Raw genomic sequence first — 26,916 nt, 5'->3', positions numbered from 1 at the left:
GGACCCAGGCCAGAAAGGGCTGGTGTGCAGCCCTAGGACGCCCAGCAGATGGGCGGTGTGGCCAGGGCCAGCCCTTCTGACACGGGCACCAGGAGCCCAAGAGGGACTTGGGTCTTGGGTAGCGAGGCTGTGAGAGGACATGAGCTGGGCCCAAGGACATGGGAGTCCCTCAGTGCCAGCCAAACCACCAGAATAGGAGCACACAGCAGGCTCCAACCCACTGTGGGCTGGATGCCAGGGGGTGGTGGTGGTGGTCAGGGAGGGTATCAAGGAACAGGAAGTACAGAAAGTCATAAAAAACACTGCATGGTGCCCACCCTATAAAAGAGCTGGTCAGCAAGCCTGGGTCCTGCACCTCCTCTTCAGGTTAGGGCTGACAAGGTCCGTTCTGACCCTGTGTGCTCACCAGAAACAGGGAATCTGAGTTCCACTGGAGTTGGCCTGCACCATGGACCAGCTGTCTGAGGTGGTGCGGGCCCTTCCCTTCACCTACGGATCCAGTGTAGTCCAGGGAAGGCTGCATGTTGAGGCCTCAGCCAAAAAAGCTGCTACATCTGCTAAGGGTCCTGCATCTCTGTTCTTACTTTGGGAGAAGAGGTCGGAGTCCAAAGTGAAGGGGGTGATGTGCCAAGTTAGGAACTTGGAGGGCAGCCTCGTGCCTGCATGAGCTGAGCCAGAGCTTAGACACAAAGCTGTGGCTTTAATCAGGGACCAGTAGGCTAAGGCTTGGACTGGTGGATCCCAGGGAAGCCATGCCTTTTCCCAATTGTTCAGACCTGGCCCTGGCCCCAGGCCACCTACACCTGCAGGGCTGGTGAGGCTAATGAGTGCAGCGGCCCCCTGTCCCCCCACCCGGGGCACTCTCTGCTAGTTAAGCAGGTAACCAGTGACCTCTGCAGGCGGTCCTACCAAAGGAAGGGTATCACAATCAACACAGACGAAGGTGCCGGGGAGAGAAACAGACACAGCGTGTTTATTAGAATGCGGGAAGGAGGCCTTCTTCCCCAGAGCACTGCTTCTCAGAGTCTGTATCAAGAGCGAGACAAAGTTGAAAATCGTATTCCTGAGAAGAAGCAAAAAAGTACAATTTTGCAAACAAACGGGTGGCTTTAACAAATGATAAAAAAAAAAAATTTTTTTTTTAAACAACAAAATTTCAAGTATTATTCCAGATGACACGGCAAACCCAACGCAGGAGGAAAGGCTAAGGACTCGCAGAACCTATTGGCAGGAAGGGGCTGTTCCAGATGGGCTGGGGCGTCACCAGGGACAACCTGCAGCCTGGCCCCAGGCCACCCCAGCCCCGAGGCTGGGAGTATTGAAGAAGGCGGACGGCTTGGTGGGCTGCAGTTGTGCCGAGGAGGAGCCCATGTGTTAGTGACCCAAACATGCCCTTGACGCTGGGGAGTCCTGGATGTCTAATGATTTTTTTTCATAAACAGGAACATATGCTTATTCTTTCAAATATCAGTGTCTCCGATTTTAGTCAATTTGTAAATATAAACTATATCATTTGTGCTACAGTTTGTGATATTTAAATCTCATTAGGAGATGAGCACCGAAGCTATGAAAACACACACGTGAGCCGCTGTGCGTCCCGTGGCTGGAAAATTGTGCTCCCTTTCCTCACAGCACAGTGTTTCTGACAAACTCCCCTTCCTCTCCCAGGACACTCTTCTTGAAGAGAGACTTCTGCTTTGACTGTGGTTGTGGGACAGATACACAGGGGATGGCTGATGGCTCTTGTTCCGGCCCCAGGGCTCTGGGTGCCACAGGTGGGGGTTCTCGCCGAGAGGGTCTTGCTCCACAAAAGAAAGGTCACACCAGAGTGCCCTATGCCGAGACCCCAGGCCCCCGTGGGGCGGGGCGGGGGGGGGGACGGGGGACTGTGAAATGCCCTTAAAATGTCTGTTTTCAGTATTTTCTGAGATGCGTGTCACTGACTGCCAACACTCCTGAGCCATCACGGTGCCTCCCTGGATGCTCAGTTCTTGAACCTCGTCTGTTCACAGATGTGATTGAATTTCCTGTGGGGAGAGAACAGTCAAATCATACGAGAGGGCATCACAGATGCATTCAGTAAAGGAATTCTGTACTTGCACCCAAAGGAACTACAGGAGACAGTGATCCTGTGCTTGGGGGTTTGCAAGGGCATGTTTCTCATACAGCAAACACACTAACCCCAAATGCAACCCTCTTTGTTGTTGTTTAGTCTCTAAGTCATGTCTGACTCCTTTGTGACCCCTCCTTCTAAATGTAAAATATAAGTGGCACATTTGGGTAATTTCCAGAAACTCAGACCTGTGCCTCGTTAGCATCCCCAAGGTACCGTGGGTGACCTCCTCTCTGAGAAGACGAGGGTGCCTTTGCTGCCCCTCTTCCCCACATTTTAATAGAGACAGGTTAGCCTGTTACTAGCGAAATCTCTTAGAATAAAATGATCTCTTCCACACAGTTTATGCTCAAATACAAATCAAGATTTTTATTTTACAGAATCACTCCCTCAGGTGGCTGCCTTTACTTGAGTCCTCATGATGACTCTTTTAACCAATTTCTTTAATTTGAACCTCAAATGGCTGTTTGGGATCACAGTCACCGCAAACAGCATCAATCCATGAAACTGACTTATGCGATCACTTTCCTCATGGCTTCAAAGCAGAGGCCGATCTACTCCTAAGGGCGACCGCGCGTGGTGACATGAATGTCAACACGAACAGCCTCTAAAGACCCCGTGGGAAACCCCCAGGGAGAGCTCTAGCCATCACATCACCACAGGTGGTTCCAGGTGCAGGGCGACGTGCACATGGCTGTGACTTGGGACCACAACCCCCGATTCACAAAGTGCCCAGCCCCGAACGTGTGGGCTGGGGACGTGGAGGTGGAGAAGGAGATGAATGTGTATGGGCAAACATTTCATGAAATGACATAACAGAAGAGCAGAATTTCTAAGTGATGATGACTTTTTTATATACTACGTGACTTTATAAAAGCATGACAATTATTAATGAATTAGTATATTTTTAAATAGAGAACTGACTACTTCATGAACATCCCTGCTGCTGCTGCTGCTGCTAAGTCGCTTCAGTCATGTCCGACTCTGTGCGACCCCATAGATGGCAGCCCACCAGGCGCCCCTATCCCTGGGATTCTCCAGGTAAGAACTCTGGAGTGGGTTGCCATTTCCTTCTCCTAAAAGCTTCAAAATCAACATGGCCAAAAGATTTAAAGAAAAGCAATTCCTGTTAGGAAACCGTGGGTTTGTTTGCCTTTCTGCACTCACTTCTCCAGCCCTGCCCAGCCCCCACCCTGCCTGCACACTCACATTGCGTGGTGGGCCTTCACCTGAGTGCGGCAGTTGCGGCCCCAATAGCAATCAGGACGGGATGTGACGGCCGCTGGGAAGAGAAAAAAACGAACACATGTCATGCACATGTCTACAGACTTGGCCTAGTGAATTTAAGCTGAGACCCAAAGAGACACTGCAGCTGAGACACACAATGCTTTGTCCCACTTCATAGCTCACTTCCTTGTTCTCCAGGAAAGGAAAAAAAAAAAATCTTTAATTGAAAATCCAGTTTAGAAATGAGATGACTCCAGTTGCCATCTTGTTTCAAGAACCCACCTCACCCGATCCAGAGCCTGTGCAGGCACCAGGCAAGGAGCACTTGAGACAAGCGTGGCCTTTGTGCCCTCACCCACCAGGCTGTGTCCCTGGCCCTGCTGTGAACTCAGAGTAAAGGCCCACACAGGGTACTGAACTATTGCAAGAGACTGTGGGAGCCCACGCAAGCAGAACTGAACTGTGGGCCAGGAAGGGGCCAGGTGGTTCCTCACCTGGTAGCTCAGAAGCAGGAATGTTCTGCCGATACTGGTAGGTGAGCTCGCGGAAGCTCCGCAGGCCACAGCAGTAGCACAGCACGGTGTTCCCGGTGATTCTGTAATCTGGAAGGAACACAGCCTCTTACAGGCACAGCCCGCCAGTGGGTAGCATCATGTTTCCAGCATAGCAGAACAGACGTGGCTTGCACGCTGCTGGGGAACTAATGCACTGATCCATAGACAGGGTGAGACAGAGGGCTGGACATTTGGAAAACAAGAGCAAAACCAACCTAGATGCCAACTTATTTCCTTATAGCAAAATCATTCCGTCTAGATTAAAAATTTAAATATTTAGAACAATCTAATATTCTTCTCTTGAGCTATTTCTAACTATGACATGAAAACCAAATGGCACAAAGGAAGGGATTTGTAAATGCGACTGCCTCTAGTTTACATATCACAATGGGAACACATATAACAAAGGAGAAATACTAATGAAATAGTAGAGGACTTTTTTATAAAAAAAAGTCATTTTTAACACAAATGACAATATACTGTACCCTTAATTAACAAAGATATCACACAAATAATCTCCCAAGTCCAAAAATGAACCAAGGACACAGACAAGCATATATATGTCCCATATAAGAAAAAGATTTTCAATTTCATTTATCATTAAACATGGCAGATAAAATATCCTACCGTTTGCCTCTTTCATATTTACAACCTAGAGATCATGGCGTCTAGTCCCATCACTTCATGGGAAATAGATGGGGAAACAGTGGAAACAGTGTCAGACTTTAGTTTTTGGGCTCCAAAATCACTGCAGATGGTGACTGCAACCATGAAATTAAAAGACGCTTACTCCTTGGAAGCAAAGTTATGACCAACCTAGATAGCATATTCAAAAGCAGAGACATGCTTTGCCAACAAAGGTCCATCTAGTCAAGGCTATGGTTTTTTCAGAGATCATGTGTGAATGTGAGAGTTGGACTGTGAAGAAAGCTGAGCACCCAAGAATTGATGCTTTTGAACTGTGGTGTTGGAGAAGACTCTTGAGAGTCCCTTGGACCGCAAGGAGATCCAACCAGTCCATTCTGAAGGAGATCAGTCCTGGGTGTTCACTGGAAGGACTGACGCTAAAGGTGAAACTCCAATACTTTGGCCACCTCATGCGAAGAGCTGACTCACTGGAAAAGACTCTGATGCTGGGAGGGATTGGAGGCAGGAGGAGAAGGGGACAACAGAGGATGAGATGGCTGGGTGGCATCACCAACTCGATGGACATGAGTTTGGGTGAACTCTGGGGGTTGGTGATGGACAGGGAGGCCTGATGTGCTGCGATTCCTGGGGTTGCAAAGAGTCAGACACGACTGAGCGACTGAACTGAACTGAGAGGGCAAACATTCAGCTGACAGGCTTAGGGGATGCTGGCACTCAGGCCCCAGGACATGCCTCAACCATGCTAACCAGTGACAGTAGTCCTGTTTATTATCCTAGGGGACAACTGTGTTTTTTCGGGCGGAGGGGTGGCACGGGGACGGGGACTGATTGTGAAACCTACAGGATTGCATGCTTGACAGCTTCAATGGTGGTTCAAACAGTGAAAAGCTGGAAAGAACTTAAATACCCTTTAATAACGAAATGGCTAAATGAACGATGGTATCAGAATGCTAAGTAATAACTAAAACAAATCAAAGCATAGATCTTTGTTGACGTAGGAAGAGCCCAAGATATACTGTTGAGTGAATAGGTTATTAAAAGCATATCTGGCAGGATCTCATTTATGAAAATGATGCACACACATGGGTACAAAGATTTAGAAGGTGGCTATCAAAGTATTATGACTGGGTATATCTTAGGTGGTGGAATTTCCAATGATTTTCACTTTATCCTTCAGACTTTCTTGTATCACTTAATGTTTTCTTTGTGAACCACATCATTCTTATAAAAATAGCCATTAAAAAGCAAAAGAAGTTAAGATCCAACCACATAGAGTTGTCCCAACAGAGAAAACTCAAGATACTCACTATAATGTGTCTGTGAGACAAAATAACTTAGTACCTTTCAAGTCTTTGATAATAATTTATGTTAGGGGAAAAAAATCACTCACTGATTTTTTTGCACCCTCCATTATGACAAAAGTTCACACTTCACAAAGCACTAGGTGTCCCTGGGAGAGAGGGTAAGCCTTCGCTGAGTCACCTGATGCACTGAGGGACAGGCCAGCAAAGACCCTGACAACCAGCCCCAGAATGTCAATGCTGACCAGTGGTGGGGCCAGCACCTCGCTAGCTGTGCTCCTTCCCTCCCCTGTATGAGAAAAGATTCTGGAACATGTCATGTCGACTCAAACCCAACAAGAAAAAGAAATCTCAAAGTATAAGGACCTTTCTGTCTGTCTCTGCCAGGGTGGGCAGAGGTTGCAGGAGTGAACATGGGAAAGCCAACAAGCAATGCTGCCAGTGTGTGGACAGGCAGGAGGGACCATTTGACAGAGGCAGAGGTGCCCCTGGAAAACACCACCATCAGTGGGGGGCAAGTAGGCACAACAAGGCTTACCAGACAGCAGGAATACTCCCCTCTGCAGAGCTCCGAGGCTCTCAGTCAACATGTTTTTCCATGTCAAACCCCTGGTGGCCAGGTAATTCTGTAACAGGGGAATGGGCAAGAAAAGAAACATGAGCTTGGAGAAGGAAACACTAAAATGGCAAAGAGGGAACTTCTCTGGTGGTCCAGTGATTGAGAGTTCGCCATGCAATGTGGGGGGACACTGGTTTGATTCCTGGTCTGGGAAGGTCCGGCATGCTGCATGGCAGCTGAGCCCATAGGGCCATAACTACAGAGCCCATGTGCTGTAACTACTGAAGCCCCACACTCTACAGCCCGTGCTCTGCAACAAGAGAAGCCACGGCAACAGGAAGCCCATGCAGTGCAACTAGAGAGTAACCCTTGGTCTCTGCAACCAGAGAAAAGCCTGGCCAATAAATACATAAATATAAAAACAAACAAAAAGAACATATAACAAATGGCAAAGAGGGCTGACATTTCATAAAAGGCCCTGGAAGGTGGGTAGAGCCAAAACACACAAGTGTCGTGGGCACTTGCAGAGGGTGAGCGTTGCATAAAGTTAGGGGACCTGCTTCCATGAGTTCAGCTGGGAGGCCTGGGACAGACATGGTATCACACCCACGCAGCACAGCACAAACTTTTCGACCAAGGAGCTTCTCAGTCTCAAAGGGCAGGCTAGCTTTAGAACCTCAAGTGTAAGAGTCGGCACTCTCTGAAATTCTGCAAAGACATTCCTATAGCATAGGAGCAGTGAGACCTAATTGTAGCCTGAGCGGCCACAGTGTGGCCCACGACCATGTGACAAGGAAGCCAGGGTCTACATCTGGGTGGGCCTGCCCTCAAGATACATGGAGCTGCTTGGTTCTCGCTGTGTAAACCTACAAGAGCGTGCCTGTGAATACCTAGCCAGAGAGCAGTGGGGTAGAGGAGGTGCTGTTCAGATGAGAAGGGCCTTGCCCTGGGGGTGTCATACCACACATAATTGGGGTGAAGGGAAGACCCCTGGCAAGCGACACATGTGCATGTTAAACCCTGAAGTTCTAAGAGCCAGCTGCCTCCTAAAATGCATGAAGAGGGCCACTGGGCAGTCCTGGTTCCACCCAAGGGCTAGCCGCTCCCCATGCCTGCCCTGGACAGGCTGAGCAGGAGCTAGAACTATGTAACACAATTCCTGTGGCTTCTCAGTGTGAAGGGCAGGGAGGAATACCTATCTGGGGGGATACAGGGATAAACAGACATGCAGAGTCACAACATGCAGAGTCACAACACTGGACAGTCCCGGGAGGCCTCCCACTGGCCTCCACCTGGCCTGTACCTTCAGGACGTCCGACTCGTAGTTGTTGTTGCTCAGCACCCCATCCAGACACCGGTCACCCAGGTTGAGTTCTGCTGGGATGGAGGGAAGCAGCATTACCCATTTCATATGCACTTTATGAAAGCACTGTTCACCTGACAGGATAACCAAATTTCGTTCACTATGGATTCTATAAAGAATGAAAAGTTATGTGACCTTATGGTCATGGGCGTGGTGGGGGAAGGATGGGGGACGTGATAGTTAAGGAGTTTGGGATGGACATGTACACACTGCTGTATCTAGAATGGATAACCAACAAGGACCTACAGTATAGCACAGGGAACTCTGCTCAATGTTATATGGCAGCCTGGATGAGAGAGGAGTTTGGGGGAGAAAGGATGCATGTATATGTACAGCTGAGTTCCTTTGCTGTTCACCTGAAACTATCACATTGTTTATTAATCAGCTATATCCCATAATGAAATAGAAAGTTTAATTAAAAAAAAAAAGTTCTGTGATGAAGTATAATTGCAAACAGAGAAAAAGTAAAAGGCATTCTATTCCACGCCCCCCAGAAATGGTCCAATCTGCATAGCCCCTGGTCTGGGGTTGTGAAGTCCAGACATGTGTTTTTAGTGGGGGTGGTCCTTATGCACGACTCAGAGTTCCCCTGTTGTTGTTATTGCTGTCTTGGAGCCAACACTCACTGAAACTTGCAAACCCATGCAGACCTCCAGGAAAAGGTAGCTAATTCATGGCGACCAATGTGGCCTTTCCCTGCTCAGGCACACAGCCAGCCCACCACTGGCCTTAAGTACACCAAGCGAACAAGGAAAGGTGGTGGTGATCGGTGATAGGGCCAGCATTACCGCAGAACGGGGCCAGGCAGCCAAGGCAGCCGGTCCGGGCACAGCCCCAGTATAGGTGGCAGAAGGGCTGCAGGCAGATGGCACCTGTGGACACAGAGGACACACACCAGTCACACAACATGGCGAGGAGGAAGCTCATGTAACCATTAAATAAATGACAAGCTCGATTTTCACCACCATCTAGAAACTGTTAATGTGACGTACAGTTCAGCTGTTAGATTTTAAAATGACACCTTGGACCGGGTTCAATCCTTGCTCTGGGAACTGAGATCCAACAAACTATGCAGCCAACAGAACAGAATAAAATGAGACACTGGAGAACTACTGGGGTGATGTGTCAGATACAGGATCTAGAAAGAGAGCCCCCTGTGTGTATGACAGGGGTAGATATCAACTGGTGACCAAAGAGAGATTATCAACACAGTCCTGCAGAGATACCTGATGACACAGGTGGAAAACACAGAACTGTATCTTTAACTCAACAGTGCTTCCCAGGCTGGAAGGACACATAGGAGTGGCTCTGAGGTGGGGAGGGGCCCCGGGCGGATGGTGTACACACACACCCACACCCTCACTCACACTGCTGGGGGGCAATGCGGGGGTCCCGCTCGCGCTCTGCTCTCCGGTCGGGCATGGGCTGGAAGCAGCAGGTGCATATGGCGTGGCTTCCTTGCAGGGCGCACACGTAGTCCTGGGCTGTGGAACAGACAGCCTGCTCAGGCTGGTGCTGCCAGCACCGGAGCAGCAGCACGAGCGGCTCAGCCCACACCTAGAGGGGCAGCTACAAGATACGCATGAGGACACAGACCTACAAGAAAACCTGGACAGATCTCAGGCCAATTTTGCTACCAGCCAAGCGACGGTCTACCACTCAAACTAAAAGGTTTAATAGATGGAAAAGTGACCGAAGCTAGCTTTTGGTTCAGTAGTTGGAGCAAGATTTCAAAGGCCACTTGAAGGTTTTCTAGTATTTCCTGTAAAGGAAGCACAGATCATAAAACAGTAGTGATTTCTCTAGTCTCTGCTGGCTAACTCTGCCCCAGGAGCTGTGTCAATGTGGCCTGGCCCCTGGTCACTCATGCACCACATGAGGCTCTGTGTACTCACCATGGTCACAACAGGGCCTTCCACACAACACCCTGGCCATCCCCACCCACAAGGGCCTACAAGGACACCCCCGAAAGCCATGGCACAGCACATACGGCAGATGGTTAAGAATGTGGCTCTGGGTCACAATCCTGAGGTCAGTGGCCTCTAGACAGGCTCAGGCTGACAGTGGCAACGAGGCCAGGCCCTACAGTGTAGGGCCACAAACCACAGTCCACATGTTTATTGTCCCTTTCTTAATGGCACCTAGGAACTCGCCCACTGAAATGGGCAGCGAACAGACAGTTCAGGGAGGCTCTGGTAACATCACGTCCTGTTGCTGGAAAGAGGCCAGTCCCTCACCGGAGGGGCCCATGTGTGATGGTCACTTCAGCTCTGGCAAGCATCCCAGGGCATGCTGACTGCCCCAAGGCAGTAGCGGGGAGGGGTGGGGAAGGGTAAGTGTCAGAATCAGGACTGTGTGTTCAAGAGCAGAGATCCACAAATAAACCTGATTATCTGGTTTCTTAGCTCAAAACAGGTCACGAAAAGCAACAAGCTATCTGAGCAGAGAAGAGCCAGCAGAAGCACCACCCACACCCGGAGCGGTCAGGACAGCAAGGAAAGAGTGGCCATCTCACCTGCTGTGACGCTGGTGGACGTGGACGGTGCATCCCCGGGGGCCTGCGGTGCCCCTGGCTCGCTGCCGGGCCCTGGGTAGGGAAGGGGCTGCCCCACCTGCCTGCGGTACTCAGGGCACTGTCTGCACACGATGGATGGCTGGCTGCAAGGAAAGCACAGAGCTCGGGGGGATGAGATGACACCTGCTCTGGCTGGTGTGTGAGGCTGAGGGTAGCGACAACGGCCTCAGCCCGAATGACAAGCCAAGACCCAGACCCAGACCCCAGCTCATGGGCCTCGTCCCGCCTCCACGTCTCAGCTCTGCATCAGCTGCTGGACCTGGTGCGTGCAAAGGGGAAGGACAGCTGCCCTCCAGCACCCCCCAGCCCCGTACACTCACCCTGCACAGCAGCAGTCAGCAGGCTCTACTCCCTGCCACCTCCCAGCCTCCTTTTCCCATACTTCTCCAGAGCTCTCTCCCTCAGACACGCCTGGGGTCTGGAGACATCTCCTGCCTGCCCCTTGACCCCCTAAGCCATCCCCTGGAGTGGAGCCTTCCTGTTCCCACACTGGGCAGGATGCGCTCTTGCAGGTCTGACGCCACCCAGTGCACACCCTTCCCCTCGTTAAAATCTGAAAATTCACAGGGCTGGATGCCGCTGTCCACAGCACCTTTCAGCTGTATGCTCCTCAGCTGAGCCTTCAAACCTGCAGATGGTAAAACATAATCTGCAGGAAAGGCACATGTAGACTCTCCTCTGGTCTCAGTCAGAGGATGCCTGCCTGAGCCTGGCACCCATGGGAAGGACAGGCAAGACATGACTAGAAAAGGCAGCAACGCTGAAAAGACACTCAGCCATGTTTGTAAGAAAAATACGTAAATGGGAATAAGTTACCTGCCTGTCCCAAGACCCTGAGTGTCTCAGGGATCACTGGGATTCCTCCACACACGCCGGGGAGTGCCGCCACCTGCACTCAACGGCGGGCATTTGTCGAGCACCAATCTTGCACTCGACCAAACATCAGAAGTACAGCAAGGTATCCTCTCGTGGAGACTCCTGACATGAACATCCTACTTCCACATGCTTGTCTCCAAGAAATAACATGTGGACTAAACTGTAAACACAGAATGTGCACTGTGGTTTTGTCCCAGGTTTCAAAATATTACAAAAAATCTCTTAATAAAAAAAAAATTAAGCAGGTATGACTACACATGTGTATGAATGGATGAATATATAATAAAAACTTCACACAAAAGTGATTTTTGATTTTCTTTTTGCTTGAACATTATGTGCTAAATTTTGTGAAAAGAGACAAACTAGGGGTAGGGGTTTGTCTTTTTAAATATTATGGCCTCAACAGAAAAATTCATACCCTGGACTTCTAAGTCAGGAGACATTAGCCGATAAAATAAGGTCTCCTAGGACTGCATCCTGTCTACCAGGTGGCTGTGGCTTTTCTGTAATAATACCCTGACAGATGATAAGTACCTCAAGTGATACTCTAGGATGTATGTTCACTAGGTAAGCTGTGGAGAGTGAGTGTGCTTATGTGGTATTTGTATTAGCTGGTGAATCAAGGCACTTGATGAGGACTCAGCAAATACAAAAGTATCATTTCCTGTGGCCAGTCTCTCACAATAATTAAGCCCAAGCATTATGCTACACACCCTGAACTTCTATAAGGCTGTATGTCAGTTATATCTTCATAAACTGGAAAACAATACAGATAAACAACAAAAAAATAGAATAAATGTTCCACTGCACAACAAAAGAGAAAAAAGGCTATCACAGGAAGCAGGGCAGTGAGCAAGCCTCATCACGGTCACCTGAATGAGTGGCGTGCTTGGCACAAGGCAGGCAACACGGCTGCCAGGTTGCGCCTCAGCAGTGGCCTGGGCCAGCTGGTCCTAAGGGGAGGTTAGACCTGGGCCACCCACCCCGCTCCAGGCCCAAGGGGCTCACCTAACGTCCGAGGACTCACTGTCCACGTCTGACAGCTCCAGCAGGTCCTCGGAGCTGCCCTCCTCGTCGGAGAAGGCCCTCCTGACCTTGGGCTGCAGCATGTCCTGTGTTATCTTGTTCCTGGCGGCCATGCTGCGCAGATCCTCCTCGCTGCGCCTCTTGTCTGGGTGCTGCAGCAGGTACGCCTCCACCAGGTTGTTGAGGATGTGGTTTTTACAGATGCGCTCGACTGGACAGCGGCAGGTGGGGCACAGGGCAGACCGCTCCATCCAGCCCGAGTAGCAGGCAGCACAGAAGGTGTGCATACAGGGCTGCAGGCTGAGGGCACGGATGGGCTTCAGAGAACTGGGGGCACTCTTGGGCAAAGCATCTCCCCAGCAAGTGCAGTAGCCCCTCGGATGCCAGGGCCCCAGGGGCACGGCTGGCCTGGGGCATGAGGATCAAGGACCCAGGATCACGCTGCCTCTTTCCTCGGAGGAAAACAGTCCAGCCCTGCTCAGACTGAGGTTTGGGTACAAAACAGAAAAATGAGCCAACTGCCCATCCCCAGACCCTATGCTCTTTTGCCTCAGCAGGGCCTTGAGCCTGTGCTTCCTGGGCATTCCACCCATACCATGCGTGAGGTCTGCTGCTGGCAGGGTCTGCATCCTCAGCTAATGCCAGGGGAAGCTACCTGCCTTCCAAAACCTGCCAGAGAAACAGTCCCTCTGCAAAAACATGACACCCATCTCAACTGCTTTAACTCTGTGCCTGTCAACTACAAGAAAGTAGGAAAAAAAAAAAAAAAGAAACTAGAGGTCACATGGCACCCTAGGGAGGGCCAGGGAGGAAGAGCAGCGACACGGGGTGTGGGTGGAAAGGACACGCATTTCAGCTGAACTTCAGACAGACTAATTCCAGGTTCCCACAGAGAAGCAATGAGAGATCTTCATTCTAGGAGGCTCGCTCCATGCTAACTGCCAAGCTTCCTTTGCCAGGAGACACCGCGCCCTCGGTGCAGCTCTCCTGCTCCGCCTGAGGCCAACCCGAGGTCAGAGCCACTGCACCTCAGTCTCTAGGGCTCCTCTGAAGCTTCAGTCACCAGCCTGGTTCCCGGCTCGTCAGCCGTACAAGGAAAACGGCTATGGCACCCTCCGTGGGTGCAGCCTCCAACCTGACCCAAAGGCCCACCCCAGCCTTGGCCTCCCATAGCACCCCACTTGGGCACACCTCACACAGTCGTGCAGCAGGTCCTGGCAGATGATGCACGTGAGCGTCTCCTCCATCTTGTCTGGTTTCATGGCCTCGGCTCTGACGTCAAAGGCAGCGGGACGGTCTCTGCCTGGGTCTGCGACCAGTATGGGCAGGTTAAGGTCTGGCTCCCCATCTGCAAGGGAAGGGACACATTCTGACCATAATGACCATGGAGGCAACACGTCTCTTGGATTTACAGATGTCTTAAACTGTGGACAGAAGACCTCTTTCTCTGTGTATTTCAAAGGACATTTTTAAGAAGGTTCAAAATAAGTTTCATAATCTGGTATATTTAAGTATTGTTTTAGAATAGTTAATAGTATAAAAAGACACTCAGGATACACAGGTACGAGAAAAGGCCAGTTGTCAAATAGCATTTGTGTATGAAGTCATTTTTGTTTGAATAAAAAAATGTGACTCATATGCATACAGGGAAGTGCTGGAAAATACAGACCATCAGGTGTTACCAGGAGCACTGATGAACCTATTTGCAGGGCAGGAACAGAGACAGAGACCCAGAGAGACTTGTGGACACAGTGGGGGAAGGAGAGGTAGGGCAAACTGGGAGAGCAGCATTGACATATTTCACATACTATCATATATAAAATAAATAGCTAGTGGGAAGCTGCTGTGCAGCACAGGAAGCTCAGCTGGGTGCTTCTGTGGTGACCCAGATGGGTGGGATGGGGTGGGGGGTGGGTGAGAAGGAGGCTCAAGAAGAATGGGATATATGTATATGTATAGCTGATTCTTATTGCTGCACAGCAGAAACTAATGTAATGTTGTAAGGCAACTATACTCCAATTAAAAAATAATTAAATTTAAAAAATGTTACCAGGAGCTTAAAATCTTTTCTTTTTCTTTTTGGCTGGCATGTTTAATTTTTCTATATCACAGATTAATTTTTATTAGAGAAACATGATTTAAAAAATCAAATATTTAAAAGAAAACAAAAGCAGCAGCCCTCTTCGCCAGCCTCTGCTCATCTTCACCATCCCCGCCTCCTCTGAGGAAAGGACTTTCTTCCTGCCTAACAGTGTCTTTTAGCTGTTTCTTCTGGTCCCAGCCACTGTGTTTCTGGATTGTCAAGCTACATTTACGCTGAAGATTTTAGCTATCATTTCCTGATATCCATTAAAACAGAGAAGGATTTTGCCCTTTGAGTAGCCTTCCCAATATTATTCTAACACAATTATTGGGTCAATATATTGTAGGTATATTACTATACTTAAATAGTCTGTTCAGTCAAATAGCATATTAGAATTTTCTTCCTTATATAATTTTTCATTTCTGATAATTAAAAATGGCTTCATTCTTATACTTGTTTATGTATCTGTTGCCAATTCATTCCACCCCTTCCCAGGTCAATCAACTCATTTTCCACTCAATACACTAGGCAATACAGTTTCTTTCTAAGGCCCATCTTCCTTCGCATCACACTGCTCCAATCCACGGGCAGCCCTCAGGTCTGCCTTACAGCTACTGTCCTACCAACTACATTCCCAAACATTTTTTACAATCTTTTTAACTTTGGCTTTTAAAGCACAGATTTTTCTCTAAATTGTCTTTAATGTGAAGTTTCAAACTATCACTTAAAGATAACATACTCTTAAAAATTAGCTGTTGTATTAGGACAGAGTCGCGACTCGAGAATATGGTTTCCAGGGGCTTCCCTGGTAGCTCAGTGGTAAAAAAAAAACCCGCCTGCTAATGCAGGAGACATGGGTTTGATCCCTGATCTGGGAAGACCTCCCATACCATGGAACAACTAAGCCCATGCACTACAACTACTGAGCCTGTGCTGTGGAGCCTCAGAGCCTCAACGATTGAAGCCCGCAAGCCCCAGAGCCTGAGCTCTGCAACGAGAAGCGACCACAGTGAGAAGTGCACACATGTCACTAGAGAGTAGCCCTGCCTGCTGTAACCAGAGAAAAGCCTGTGCAGCAATGAAGACCCAGCACAGCCAAAAAAAAAAGAATGCAGTTGCAGACTGATAGCATATCCTGGCAGTAAACAAAGTTCAATCCCAATGGTACAAACCGGAAAGAAAGGGCCCAGGCTGCCATCTGCTGTCAGCCTAAGACAACATCCTCAGGCTTTGGCAGACGGTGGGGCCCCAACAGGTGCAGATTGGATGGTCTTGCTGGGCCCTGAGGTTACATGAAACCTCAAGATTCTGACCTGCTTTTACTCTCTTCTTAACAGGCTCCAAATCCTCCTGATCCTGGGGTTCCGACAGAGAAAAGGAAGCCCCCTCTCTGTTTGGGAGAGTCACAGGGAAGCTGGAGATTTCATCACTTGTCACAGATGGGCCACACCCCTTTGGAGAGACGTCTGCACCTCTGGAGCCTGTGAGAGAGACAAACAAGAAAGTCTGATTCACCCGCCTCAGAAGAAGAAACAGCAGATCGAAGTGTCACTAATTCAAACTAGGCACAGGTGACACAAGGTGCTGTTAAAAAACCCAGGAAACTGGAAGGGTTCATTCTATGTGATTTTTACAGTATATGAATTACATAACCTGTAAACCACACTGCTATAGTTCCCTATTCCCAGGCTTTCTCTTGAGGATGGAACAAGACAGCGACTGCTACAGAAACCTTACTACTGACAGCCTGAGGCCTAACGCCACCACTGAACTCCTCAGTGCTTGTCTGTCTCCGTAACAACACAGGGCAGGAACAGTGAACAGAAAGCACTGTAGCTGCCACCCCGAGACCCCCATTCTCACTGGAGCTGGAGGGAGGCCCTCGGCCTGCAGAGGTGGGCTCCATGGAAGAGGTAGAGGCCGTGGGGAAGAGGTCTGACGTGGACGTCGATGGCTGTGGTTCCTCAAAGCACACCTGAGTGGCGGGCGACGACAGCAGGACCTGGGGATCCTGAGGATCGTCACCTTGCCCTGCACCTGAGGTATCTTTGGTCACGTGGAACACATTTTCTTTATTAGCTTCTGTGAACACAGAAGGAGCAGGAGGAAAATATAGTCAGGGCACAGATGGGCACCACCGCCTCAGGCAAACTATTCCTGTTGATGGAGACAGTCAACACACAGACCCACTTTACACACACCCACTCCTCTTGGAAAATCCCACTTACCAAAGGAGTCTTGTGTTACACCTTGCTTTTCATTTAGAGATTCATAGAGGTATGCCACGTCTGAAAGAAATTAACCAAATCAGAGCACTGTCAGTCACGTGCCAGGTGAGAACTCACATTTCTCTTCTGTTCCCTCCTACTACCTCACAGCCACTTTGTCCTTGTTGACTATTTTGACTTATCAGCTAATAACCACAGCTGCCAGTTTAAGGGAATTTAAAGCAAGTGATCCAAAACATCTGAACCAAAGCCAAAAAAGCCTCAGGAAACTCTTCTGGCATGAAGAGGCTGACTAAGGGAAGCAGAGCAACAAGGAGGGATGAGTCTATGCCTTGCTTATTTCAAACCACCAGAAGCGGACACGAGATCCTTCTGTGTGGCCAGGGGTGGCTTTGACTATGCTGAGGACAACCTAGCGAACACCCGCCCCCTTCTTCCTATTTTGGGGGCACCATTTGAAGGACTCCCCTAATTCTGTCCTGCATCATTCTTCTTCCACAAATGTAGATGCTCAGATTGGGACAAGCTCCAGTGGAATCCTGTCTGACCTCTGCTGTCTACTGTCAAGTGTCCCAGAGCAGAGCCATCTGTGGCCTCCAGCCCCCATTCTAAGTCTTATTCTCAATTTAGGAGTCTTCTTCTGTCAGCTCACCCCTCCCCATTCACTCACTTCTCCTTGGCTACCATTTTGAGACCCCTGGCTCATGACCACGGTGGCATTTCTGAAGAATGCCTGGGGCTCAGACTGCAAGGCCAACACTCCCATTCTTAAACAGACACTACCCACACCAAGAATCTACATAAACACAAAAGGGATGCAGGTAAGCTAACATTCTTTCAGGAAATACTGGCTTCAATAGGCCTCTTCCCAAATGCTTTCCAGCTGTTGCAGGGCCCCCTGCCACACCTCACCTGTGGGTCCAGCCCAAGAAACCCCCCTCTTACTGTGTTCTGGCTCATTCTTCCTGTACACCAAGTAGATGACATCCCCAGTCTGTAAAGGGCAAATTTGCCTCTTAACAACCTTCAGCTTGTTAATGACAGTTCCATTGGCGCTGTAGGGACAACAAAATGGAATTTATCCTACTTAAAATAACTTGGAGTTAAAAGTTTCCTTTTCTACAATTGTAGGAAAGCAGTTCAATATTACCAATTTTTTTTTTTTTTTAAAATTTAAGAAAGTTTTTGGTGGCGGTGCACAGCACATGGGATCTCATTCCCCAACCAGGTACTGAATTGACACCCCCGGCACTGAAGTGTGGAGTCTTAATCACTGGACTACCAGGGAAGCCCCTATCACCTTGAAAATGATAAATACTCATAGGAATAATATAAACATTTGTGCCGCCTTACAATTCTCTTAAGGAAATCCTTGCCTGTTGTGCTGTCACTCGCAGCCAAATGATGTTGTCAAAGTGTTTGAATGTCTTTCCTGTTCCAAACTCATGTTCTCCTCCTGGTGAAGCCCTAGAATGTCCTTTGATTTCCAGCTTCTCTTCTGCACCAGACTCTGTCCACAGACCTAGCCCTCCCTCCAGCAGCCTTAGCCCCTCAGTTCATTCCTCACATGAGCACCGACGGCCCCCATGAGACAAGCTCTGTGTGCTAAGTCGCTTCAGTCATGTCCGACTCTGTACAACCCCGTGGGCTGAAGCCTCGCAGGCTCCTCTGTCCATGGGATTTCCCAGGCTAGAATACTGGAGTTGCCATGCCTTCCCCCAGGGGATCTTCATGACCGAGGGATCAAACTCACATCTCTTACGTCTCTTGCATTGGCAGGCAGGTTCTTTACCACTAGTGCCACCAGGGAAGCCCTGAGACAGGCTCTGGGCAGAAGCAAATCAACACACAACTACGGATGACAGGAAGACAGTGCGATTCCTGTGCTTGGGATGCCACTCCAGTTAATCAGGGGCCAGTTAATCAGGTGCTTAAACCCCTTAGTGACTCCTTACTGTTCTCAGGCTAAAGTCTGGTCTCTCCAGCATGGACATTGGGGTATTCCTGCTGGCGCTTCTGGACCTCTGCAGCTGCTGTTCCTTCTGCATGGAACCCCTGCCCCTCCAGCCACCTCAGCCAAGGGAGGCAGTGGCTGCTGGAAGCTGGCACAGAAGATAGCTGCTTCTCCTCTACAGCCTCCAGAAAGAGCTGACACCAATGAGACCTGAGTTGGACTTTGGGACCCTTTTGGCCTTCCCTGGTGGTCTAGTGGTTGAGAGTCTGTCTGCAAATGCAGGGGACACAGGTTGTATCCCTGGTCCAGGAAGATTCTGCATGCCATGGGGCAACTAAGCCTGTGCACCACAACTGCTGAGCCTGGTCTCTAGAGTCTGCATACTGAAACTACAGAAGTGGAGAAGCCCAGTGCTCCACAACAAAAGAAGCCACTGCAATGAGAAGCCTATGCACAGTAAGGAGGAGTAGCCCGTGCTCGCCACAACTAGAGGAAGGCTGGTACAGTAACAAAGACCCAGAAGAGCCTAAAATAAGTGAATAAATATTAAAAAAGAAAATCAGGGACCACACTACTGGATGGGAGGGCAGCGGATACTACTGGGAGAGACAGAAGCCTGAGTCAGACGGGACAGGAGGCGCCTCCTTGAGGAGGTCCTCCTGAGTGGACCGAGACTAGACTGCAACCAGGGGGAGGAGCGCACCTGAGCAACCTTCTCCCCCTTAGCCAATTTTGGGCACTCAGTCTACCTCGGCCCTAACTCCATGGCTGCACTCTTATGACCCCCAGTGAGGAAGAGGCTCTAGCCTGGGCTCTGAGCAGGCTTCCACTACTCTAGATTTCTGTATAGGGCCAGACAGTAAACAGTGCAGGCGGTGTTGTCACACCATCTCTGTTTCGAGTCCTCAGCAGCTGGTAGCAGGTCCCCGGAAGGCTGCGCTGCCTTCCCAGTAAAAGCCCACTTACAGAGACCAGTGAAGCTGTCTCACATGGCCACGGCTCTGCTGCCAGGCTCAAGATCCATCCTCAAGCTCTTTCTAGCCCAAAGTCTGATTTCACTTTTCTGCTTAAAAAGTGAAAGTGAAGCCACTCAGTCATGTCTGACTCTGCGACTCCATGGACTGTAGCCTACAGGCTCCTCCGTCCATGGGATTTTCCAGGCAAGAATACTGGAGTGGGTTGCCATTTCTTTCTCCAAGGGGTGCTTAAACCCCTTAGTGACTCTTTACTGTTCTCAGACTAAAGTCTGGTCTCTCCAGTGTGGACATTGGGGTCTTCCTGCTGGCGTTTCTGGACCTCTGCAGCTGCTGTTCCTTCTGCATGGAACACCCCTGCCCCTCCAGCCACCTCGGCCAAGAGAGGCAGTGGCTTCTGGAAGACAGCTTCTCCTCTAAAGCCTCCAGAAAGAGCTGATGCCAATGAGACCTGAGTTGGACTTTGGGACCCAGGCCTATAATATCCCAGATTGCTGTTGTTTTCAGCCACTGAGCCTTTGGTTATTACAACAACAGTATAATAGTATAATCCTATTAATACAAAATAAATATGTATATATTTTTAGTGGGTAAGTGCAATTTGAAAAGCTTTTCATTTTCGCACACTACTTATGTGGTGTAATAGTAAAAAAGGAAGGGAAACTTCTTGATTTGGGGAAGCCTAACTTGCATAAGACTCTTGAGAAGCCCTTGGACTGCAAGGAGATCCAGCCAGTCCATTCTGAAGGAGATCAGCCCTGGGATTTCTTTGGAAGGAATGATGCTGAAGGTGAAACTCCAGTACTTTGGCCACCTCATGAGAAGAATTGACTCATTGGAAAAGACTCTGATGCTGGGAGGGATTGGAGGCAGGAGGAGAAGGGGACGACAGAGGATGAGATGGCTGGATGGCATCAGTGACTCGAAGGACGTGAGTCTGAGTGAACTCTGGGAGTTGGTGATGGACAGGGAGGCCTGGCATGCTGCGATTCATGGGGTCGCAAAGAGTCGGACACCGCTGAGCGACTGAACTGAACTTGCATATATTTGTAAAAACCCAAAATGTATCACTGCCTTTTAAGTCTTACTTCTGAGACATTTTTGCTTTAATCTGAAAACATTCAAGAATTGTCACAGGCACCAGTGTCACTAAGTAGCCCATTCCTAGAAGCCAGAAAATATATCTCCCAATACCCAGAGACCGTAGCAGACTTCTGAGCTATAGAAAGTGGGCCTTTGTCTCTTCTCTGCAGTCACTGGCTAAAGTTGGATTCCTGAAGCTAAAAGAGGAAACAGGAAAGAAGTTCAGAAAGAGCTTACCTGGTATCTTCCAGTGATACCTGACCAGATTTTTCATCCACTGTAATTTTACAGTGATCTCCAGAGACCAATTTATTGCCAGGGAATGAAAGGTCACAACCTAAAACAGAGGAGGGTGTGCAGAGAAGGGGAATACAACTGTGGGTACTGGGCACAACACTATGCTTCTTTTAATGATATCACATGACCAGAAGTCAAGACCCACTAAGTCAAGACCCAAAAAGCATTTAAGTGTTAATCCAAAAGGAAAAGGGACTATGTCTTGAACCTTTCTGCTTCCTCATTAGCCAGAGGATATACCCCATCAACACCTCTAGCTATACATCAACAGCTTCATGGCGACGTTTTTACAATATGCACATGTATGCAGACAACCTGATAAGCATTATAGAACTTTGAGAAATACCTAAGGGGCTTATTAAATATCTTCAGTATTATAGTCCTGAATTTCTTCTGTGTAATCTAAGGTTTCATAAATAGTCACAAAATTGAAGCAATGACAGAGTCACAAAAATATGACTGAGTTATCACAGGCACACGTACACATTTAAGAAAATTTAAAACAAAACAGGGATGTATCTATAGCTGAATACAATTACTGTATTCTCATTAAGTCTAAGGGGGAAATCTTCAAATACTTTGTTCTCTCCTAAAATCAAAAGAATAAATGCTTTCAGGAGTGTTTTAATACCAAGTCACTAATCTGCCTATGATAGGTTTGCACCATAGCTACTAAGGTTTATAGAAGCTTTATTTTATTGTTTTGGGGGCCATGCCCTGCAACTAGTTGGATCTTAGTTCCTTAACCAGGGATTGAGTCTACACCTTTGGCAGTGAAAGCATACAGTCCTAACCACTGGACAGCTAGGGAATTCCCTACAGTAGCTTTATTTTTAATAACCAAACGTGGGAAGCAGTACAGTACAAGTACCCATCAACTGGTGATGAATTAATACACACACTGCAGAACACCACCCAGCAATAAAAAGGAACACGCTTGATACACATAACTGCCAAGGATGAACCTCAAAAGCACCAGCCAAGAGAAAGAAGCTGGACCCAAAGACAGTGCTGCGATAATGTGTGATTTCCCTTAGATGGCTTTAGACGGTGTTCTGCAAAAGGCAGAACTACAGGGGTAGAAATCAGATACGTGAGTGTCAGGATTTGAGGTTGAAAGGGCAGGGACAGACTCCAAAAAACCACCAGGAACTTTCTGAGGTGATAGAAATGTTCTGTATCTTGATGGTAGTGGTGCCTCTATTTCTCAAAACTCATTGAACACCTAAAAGGGGCAAATTTTACTAAGTGTGAACTATGCTTCCATAATCCTTAAACCTTATTTGCCCAAACACTCCAAATTATGGGAAGCATTTTGTTACATTTATCTGAGGTGAATTTCACCTGTGCTCAAGACTGTCCCATTACACTGAGCAAAACCACCAGGATGGTCTCACAACCCCAAAGCCAGGCTGGTCACTGTGGCACCGGAGTGGGGTTTTAACAGGCTTCTCCATGGCAGAACATCAGCATTCCAATTGAGAACTGGAATATTGTGTACTTGTCTTTCAGTTCATTAATCTCGCCATGGCTGGTATGCATTTCTGCCACTCCCCAAGAATGGGGAGCTCTTTGGGAAAGCGAGGACTCCCACTCCTGCCCCCCCCGCCCAACCGCTGCACATCAACTCAGCTCTCCCTTTTTCTCAAAATAATGCCTTCTACATAGCAGGTGTGTAACAGTTTTAAAATAATCAAGTTCTATAACCTGTGTGCCCCCCCAAATTATACACTGAAACCCTATCCCCTAAAGTGACTGTATTTAGAGACTGTATTTAGTGACTCTGGATGATAAAGTTAAATAAGATCATTAGGGTGGGGCCTTAATCTGAGAGGGTTGAACTACTTCTAAAAGGGAGACACCACAGGTCTCTTGGTCCAGTATGCGAGGACAGAAAGAGAAGGCAGCTCTCTGTGATCCAGAAAGAAGAGTTCTCATCAAGAAACAAATCAACTGACACCTTGATTTTGGACTTCCTAGACTCTAGAAGTATAAGAAATAAATTTCTGTTGTTTAAGCTTCCTGATCTGTGGTATTTTGTTATGGAGGCCTGGGCAGACTTTTAAACTCTACATTTTGCTGAAAAGGTTAATACATTCAAGGAAAGGACTTTCACTGAATCAGCTTAACTACATATTTATGTTCCTTGCTTTGTTGTTCAGTCACTAAGTCATGTCCAACTCTTTGCAACTCCATGGACTGCAGCACACCAGGCTGCCTTGTTCCTCACTATCTCCTGGAGTTTGCCCAAGTTCATGTCCATTGAATCAGTGATGCTGTCCAACCATCTCATCCTCTGTTGCCCTCTTCTCCTTTTGCCTTCAATCTTTCCCATCATCAAGGTCTTTTCCAATGAGTCGATTGTTCGCCATCAGGTGGCCAAAGTACTGGAGCTTCCTTGTATTAACGTGTAAAGTGATACTATAGTGTTGTGTTATAATAACAATGGCTAACGTTAAGTGCTAACTCTTAGCCAGGCTTCTTTAATCTTCACAGTGACCCTATGAAGTAGGTACAAAGGCATTGAAATGTAAATTTTTAACCCAAAGTAAGCGGTACTGTGGTGGTGCTGCTGCTTCTGCTGGTGTCATGGTGGGCCTGGAGGTGGCGGTCTCTGGGGCTTCTGCTCTTCATCAAACATCCATTTACACCAATTAATGCATCTTGAAAAGTTTCTAATAATCCATAAATATTTTTAAAGTTGTAAAAAAAATAACAACTTGATGCTGGGGTTTAAGACTGTCTCCCAGAAGACCCCGACAGAAAAACAGGTACAGGTACATCGTACTGGGTAAAATGAAGCCAAAAAATACTTGCTTTTAAATGGTAATTTTTCTCATTCTCTCTTGTTTAAAGTATAAAGTCAGAAAAACAATGTATTATTTTCATTTAAAAAAATTATTTATTTATTTGGTTGTATTAGGTCTAAGTTGCATCTTGTGAACTTAATTGCGGCATGTGGGATCTAGTTCCTTGCCCAGGGATGGAACTCCAGTTCCCATGCATTGGGAGTGCAGAGTCTCATACACTGCACCACCAAGGAATTCCCAGAGTCACAATTTATTAATTTACATAAAACCAAAATATTTTTGTTGGCCTCATCAGTGCACTGCATTCTCAGTGTCAAAGCTACAAGGGAGGTTAAATTATCAGGTCTAGAGGCAGTACAGGACTGAGCGACTTCACTTTCACGCATTGGAGAAGGAAATGGCAACCCACTCCAGCGTTCTTGCCTGGAGAATCCCAGGGACGGGGGAGCCTGGTGGGCTGCCATCTATGGGGTCGCACAGAGTCGGACACGACTGAAGTGACAGCAGCAGCAGCAGAGGCAGTAAGCACGGAGGATGAGGGCTCTTCCTCTCACTACTTGTTTGACTTTCTTCAAGTCCTTAGCTTCCCCTTTCATTAAATCAACAACTATTTAAGCAACTCTATTCTAAGAGCTGGGACTTGAGATCTTTTTTAATGTAGTTGTTTACAGCTATAAATTTCCCTCTAAGCACTGCTTATCTGCATCCCCTAAGTTTTGGTACATTATAGTCTGGGGCTTCCCTGATAGCTCAGCTGGTAAAGAATCCTCCTGCAATGTGGGAGATCGGGGTTCAATCCCTGGGTTGGGAAGATCCCCTGGAGAAGGGAAAGGCTACCCACTCCAGTATTCTGGCCTGGAGAATTCCATGGACTATATAGTCCATGCGGAGAAGGAAATGGCAACCCACTCCAGTATTCTTGCCTGGAGAATCCTGTGGGCTGCTGTCCATAGGGTCGCACAGAGTCGGACACGACTGAGGCGACTTAGCATGCATGCATATAGTCCATGGGATCGCAAAGAGTTGGACATGACTGAGCGATCTTCACATATGATATTTTTACTTATGTCGAGATATTTTCTAATTTCCCTGTTGATTTCTTCTTACACCCACTGCTTCTTTAAGAATGTTATTTAATTTCCACATATCTGTGGATTTTCCAGTGTTCCTTCTACTTTGCTTTCTAATTTCGTTTCTATTAAGGTTAGAGAAGATGCTTTGGGTAGTAATAAACATGAGAAGATTGCATTCCCGGGGATAAATTATTATATCTACTTCATAAAGTTGTGGTGAGGATTAAACAACCTGAATGAAGCACTCAGAAGTGACTGGGCAGACCATTAAGTGAATACATGGCAGCTGTTACACGAAAGCCCATTCCACTGGAAAAACTGGACGGCAGAATGCGCCCCGCCCAGGGGCCTCCCATAGCCTGGTGGGCCCGGTCTCGCCCTGCTAATATCACCAGGCTTCCGCCCTCTGCCCCCGGCTTCTATCCTTCGGTCCCCGTCCCCCACCCCCATCCCGGGTCCCTGGTCCCCGCCCCCGTGCCCTGACCCATCCCCAGGCTTGTCCCCCGCCCGTCCCACGTTTCCCATGCCCGCTCTCCGCCCCGCACCTCTTCTTCGCCCGATGGTCCACTCCCGTTTCCTCAGGAGGACGTGCGGCTCGCCCTCCTCGGCGCCCAGGCGAAGAAGCCTCCCCCACGGCTTCTGCTGGGGCGGCTGCTCGCCTTCCCCCGGCCGCTCCATCGGATTCACATCTGACGAGACCCGGAAACGTCGGGTGAGACCCGGGCCGCAAGGGCAGAGGCTGCGGCCTGCCGCTCCTCCTCGGCGCCCGCGCCCCACCGCTGCGGCCCGCACCGCGAGCCTCCCCAGCGTCCCACCGGACGCCCGCGCCCGTCGCCAGCTTACCCCCCGCCCCGCGCCGAACCCGGAACCGGCCGCGCAGCCACCGCTGCTGTCAACAGACATCGCAGATCCCTCAGCTGATCCGCTGGGCGGGGCCCGCGGCGTCCTTGCCCTGCGATTGGCGGGCGGTGGCAACCACTGAACGCGGCGGCTAGAGTGGAACCTTGGGGACGGACATCGAGAGTGGACACGTGGAGGCGAGCGGAGCGTGCGCAGAGGATAGGTTGTGGGCTTGGAGGCCATCTTTGATGTTGGCCGGGACGACTTGGTGTTCGCGGATCTCGGAAGTAGCTGAAGTCAGCCCCATGTTAAGTACGCGGAAAGGGGACAGAGTAACGAGCATTGGGCACCGAAGCAAATTCCCAAAGCTGCGTTGGAAGTGCAGATGGCGTTGAGAAGTGCGAAGCGACGGTCTGCCTTACATTTGACGAGGTAAACGAAAGCTGAAAATTTCCAAAGCCAGTTTTCTGGCGATCGAAATGTTGATAGTACCCTGGGAGAGCTCTGGAAAGCGCGAGCATCTCCGTATTGGTCGGCACCTCTTGGAGGCGGTGATACAGTCTCCGTTTTAAAAGCACGTTTCCTGGACTCAAGCGATGCTGCTTTTGGGGATCTAGCGGCGCTCCGGTGAGTGTTCCAAAGGAGATTGATCTGGGATCGTCCGTGCTGAACGCGTGAGAGTTAAAGTGCCGAGTCCCGGGAGCCGGCCTTGCGGTTCAGAGCAGCGAAGCCACGTCTGACCGACCAGGACGTCGACAAGGAAGTAGCCACCCGTTTGTGTAAGAATAATTGGGTCCATCAGTTCAGTTCAGTCGCTCAGTCTTGTCCAACTCTTTGCGACCCCACGAATCGCAGCAAACCAGGCCTCCCTGTCCATCACCAACTCCCGGAGTTCACTCAGACTCAAGTCCATCGAGTCCGTGATGCCATCCAGCCATCTCACCCTCGGTCGTCCCCTTCTCCTCCTGCCCCCAACCCCTCCCAGCATCAGAGTCTTTTCCAATGAGTCAACTCTTCTCATGAGGTGGCCTAAGTACTGGAGATTCAGCTTCAGCATCATTCCTTCCAAAGAAATCCCAGGATTGATCTTCAGAATGGACTGGTTGGATCTCCTTGCAGTCCAAGGGACTCTCAAGAGTCTTCTCCAACACCACGGTTCGAAAGCATCAATTCTTCGGTGCTCAGCCTTCTTCAGAGTCCAACTCTCACATCCATACATGACCACAGGAAAAACCATAGCCTTGACTAGACGGACCTTAGTTGGCAAAGTAACGTCTCTGCTTTTGAATATGTTATCTAGGTTGGTCATAACTTTTCTTCCAAGGAGTAAAC

At 48.8% G+C, this 26,916-nt stretch overlaps 1 protein-coding gene across 5 annotated transcripts; it reads right to left on the bottom strand.

Annotated features, from left to right (window-relative positions):
- Positions 1-944: 944 nt before the first annotated feature.
- On the bottom strand, positions 945-25,721 carry CHFR (checkpoint with forkhead and ring finger domains). 5 transcript variants are annotated; one of them, XM_040251502.1, is made up of 17 exons: positions 25,588-25,721; positions 25,290-25,433; positions 20,802-20,901; positions 17,499-17,608; positions 16,554-16,613; positions 16,189-16,407; positions 15,639-15,806; positions 13,434-13,590; positions 12,225-12,542; positions 10,281-10,423; positions 9,133-9,249; positions 8,554-8,637; positions 7,706-7,776; positions 6,382-6,469; positions 3,835-3,942; positions 3,323-3,395; positions 945-2,027 (listed from the first exon to the last, which is right to left on the bottom strand). In XM_040251502.1, the coding sequence occupies exons 2-17, from the start codon at positions 25,420-25,422 to the stop codon at positions 1,985-1,987; spliced, it is 1,992 nt and encodes a 663-aa protein (XP_040107436.1). In that variant the 5' UTR covers positions 25,423-25,433; positions 25,588-25,721; the 3' UTR covers positions 945-1,984. The 5 variants fall into 5 exon arrangements, with proteins under 5 accessions (XP_040107436.1, XP_040107435.1, XP_040107438.1 ...); XM_040251501.1 differs by lacking the exon at positions 25,588-25,721 and having other exon boundaries at positions 25,290-25,579; XM_040251504.1 differs by lacking the exons at positions 9,133-9,249; positions 25,588-25,721 and having other exon boundaries at positions 25,290-25,575.
- Between the last annotated feature and the right edge of the window lie 1,195 nt (positions 25,722-26,916).

Source organism: Oryx dammah, unplaced genomic scaffold (assembly GCF_014754425.2).
Source record: "Oryx dammah isolate SB20612 unplaced genomic scaffold, SCBI_Odam_1.1 HiC_scaffold_12, whole genome shotgun sequence".
NCBI classification, from domain to species: Eukaryota; Metazoa; Chordata; class Mammalia; order Artiodactyla; family Bovidae; genus Oryx; species Oryx dammah.
This window is presented reverse-complemented; position numbering and strand designations above follow the sequence as displayed.

Excerpts from the sequence above, each read along its gene's own strand:
- CHFR (XM_040251502.1), bottom strand. The coding sequence starts at position 25,422 with ATGGAGCGGCCGGGGGAAGGCGAGCAGCCGCCCCAGCAGAAGCCGTGG. Across the intron at positions 20,902-25,289 it reads GACCATCGGGCGAAGAAGAG|GTTGTGACCTTTCATTCCCT; the intron begins GTGCGGGGCGGA and ends CCTCTGTTTTAG. Across the intron at positions 10,424-12,224 it reads AGTGAGTCCTCGGACGTTAG|CCAGCCATCCATCGTGTGCA; the intron begins GTGAGCCCCTTG and ends CTTTCCTTGCAG.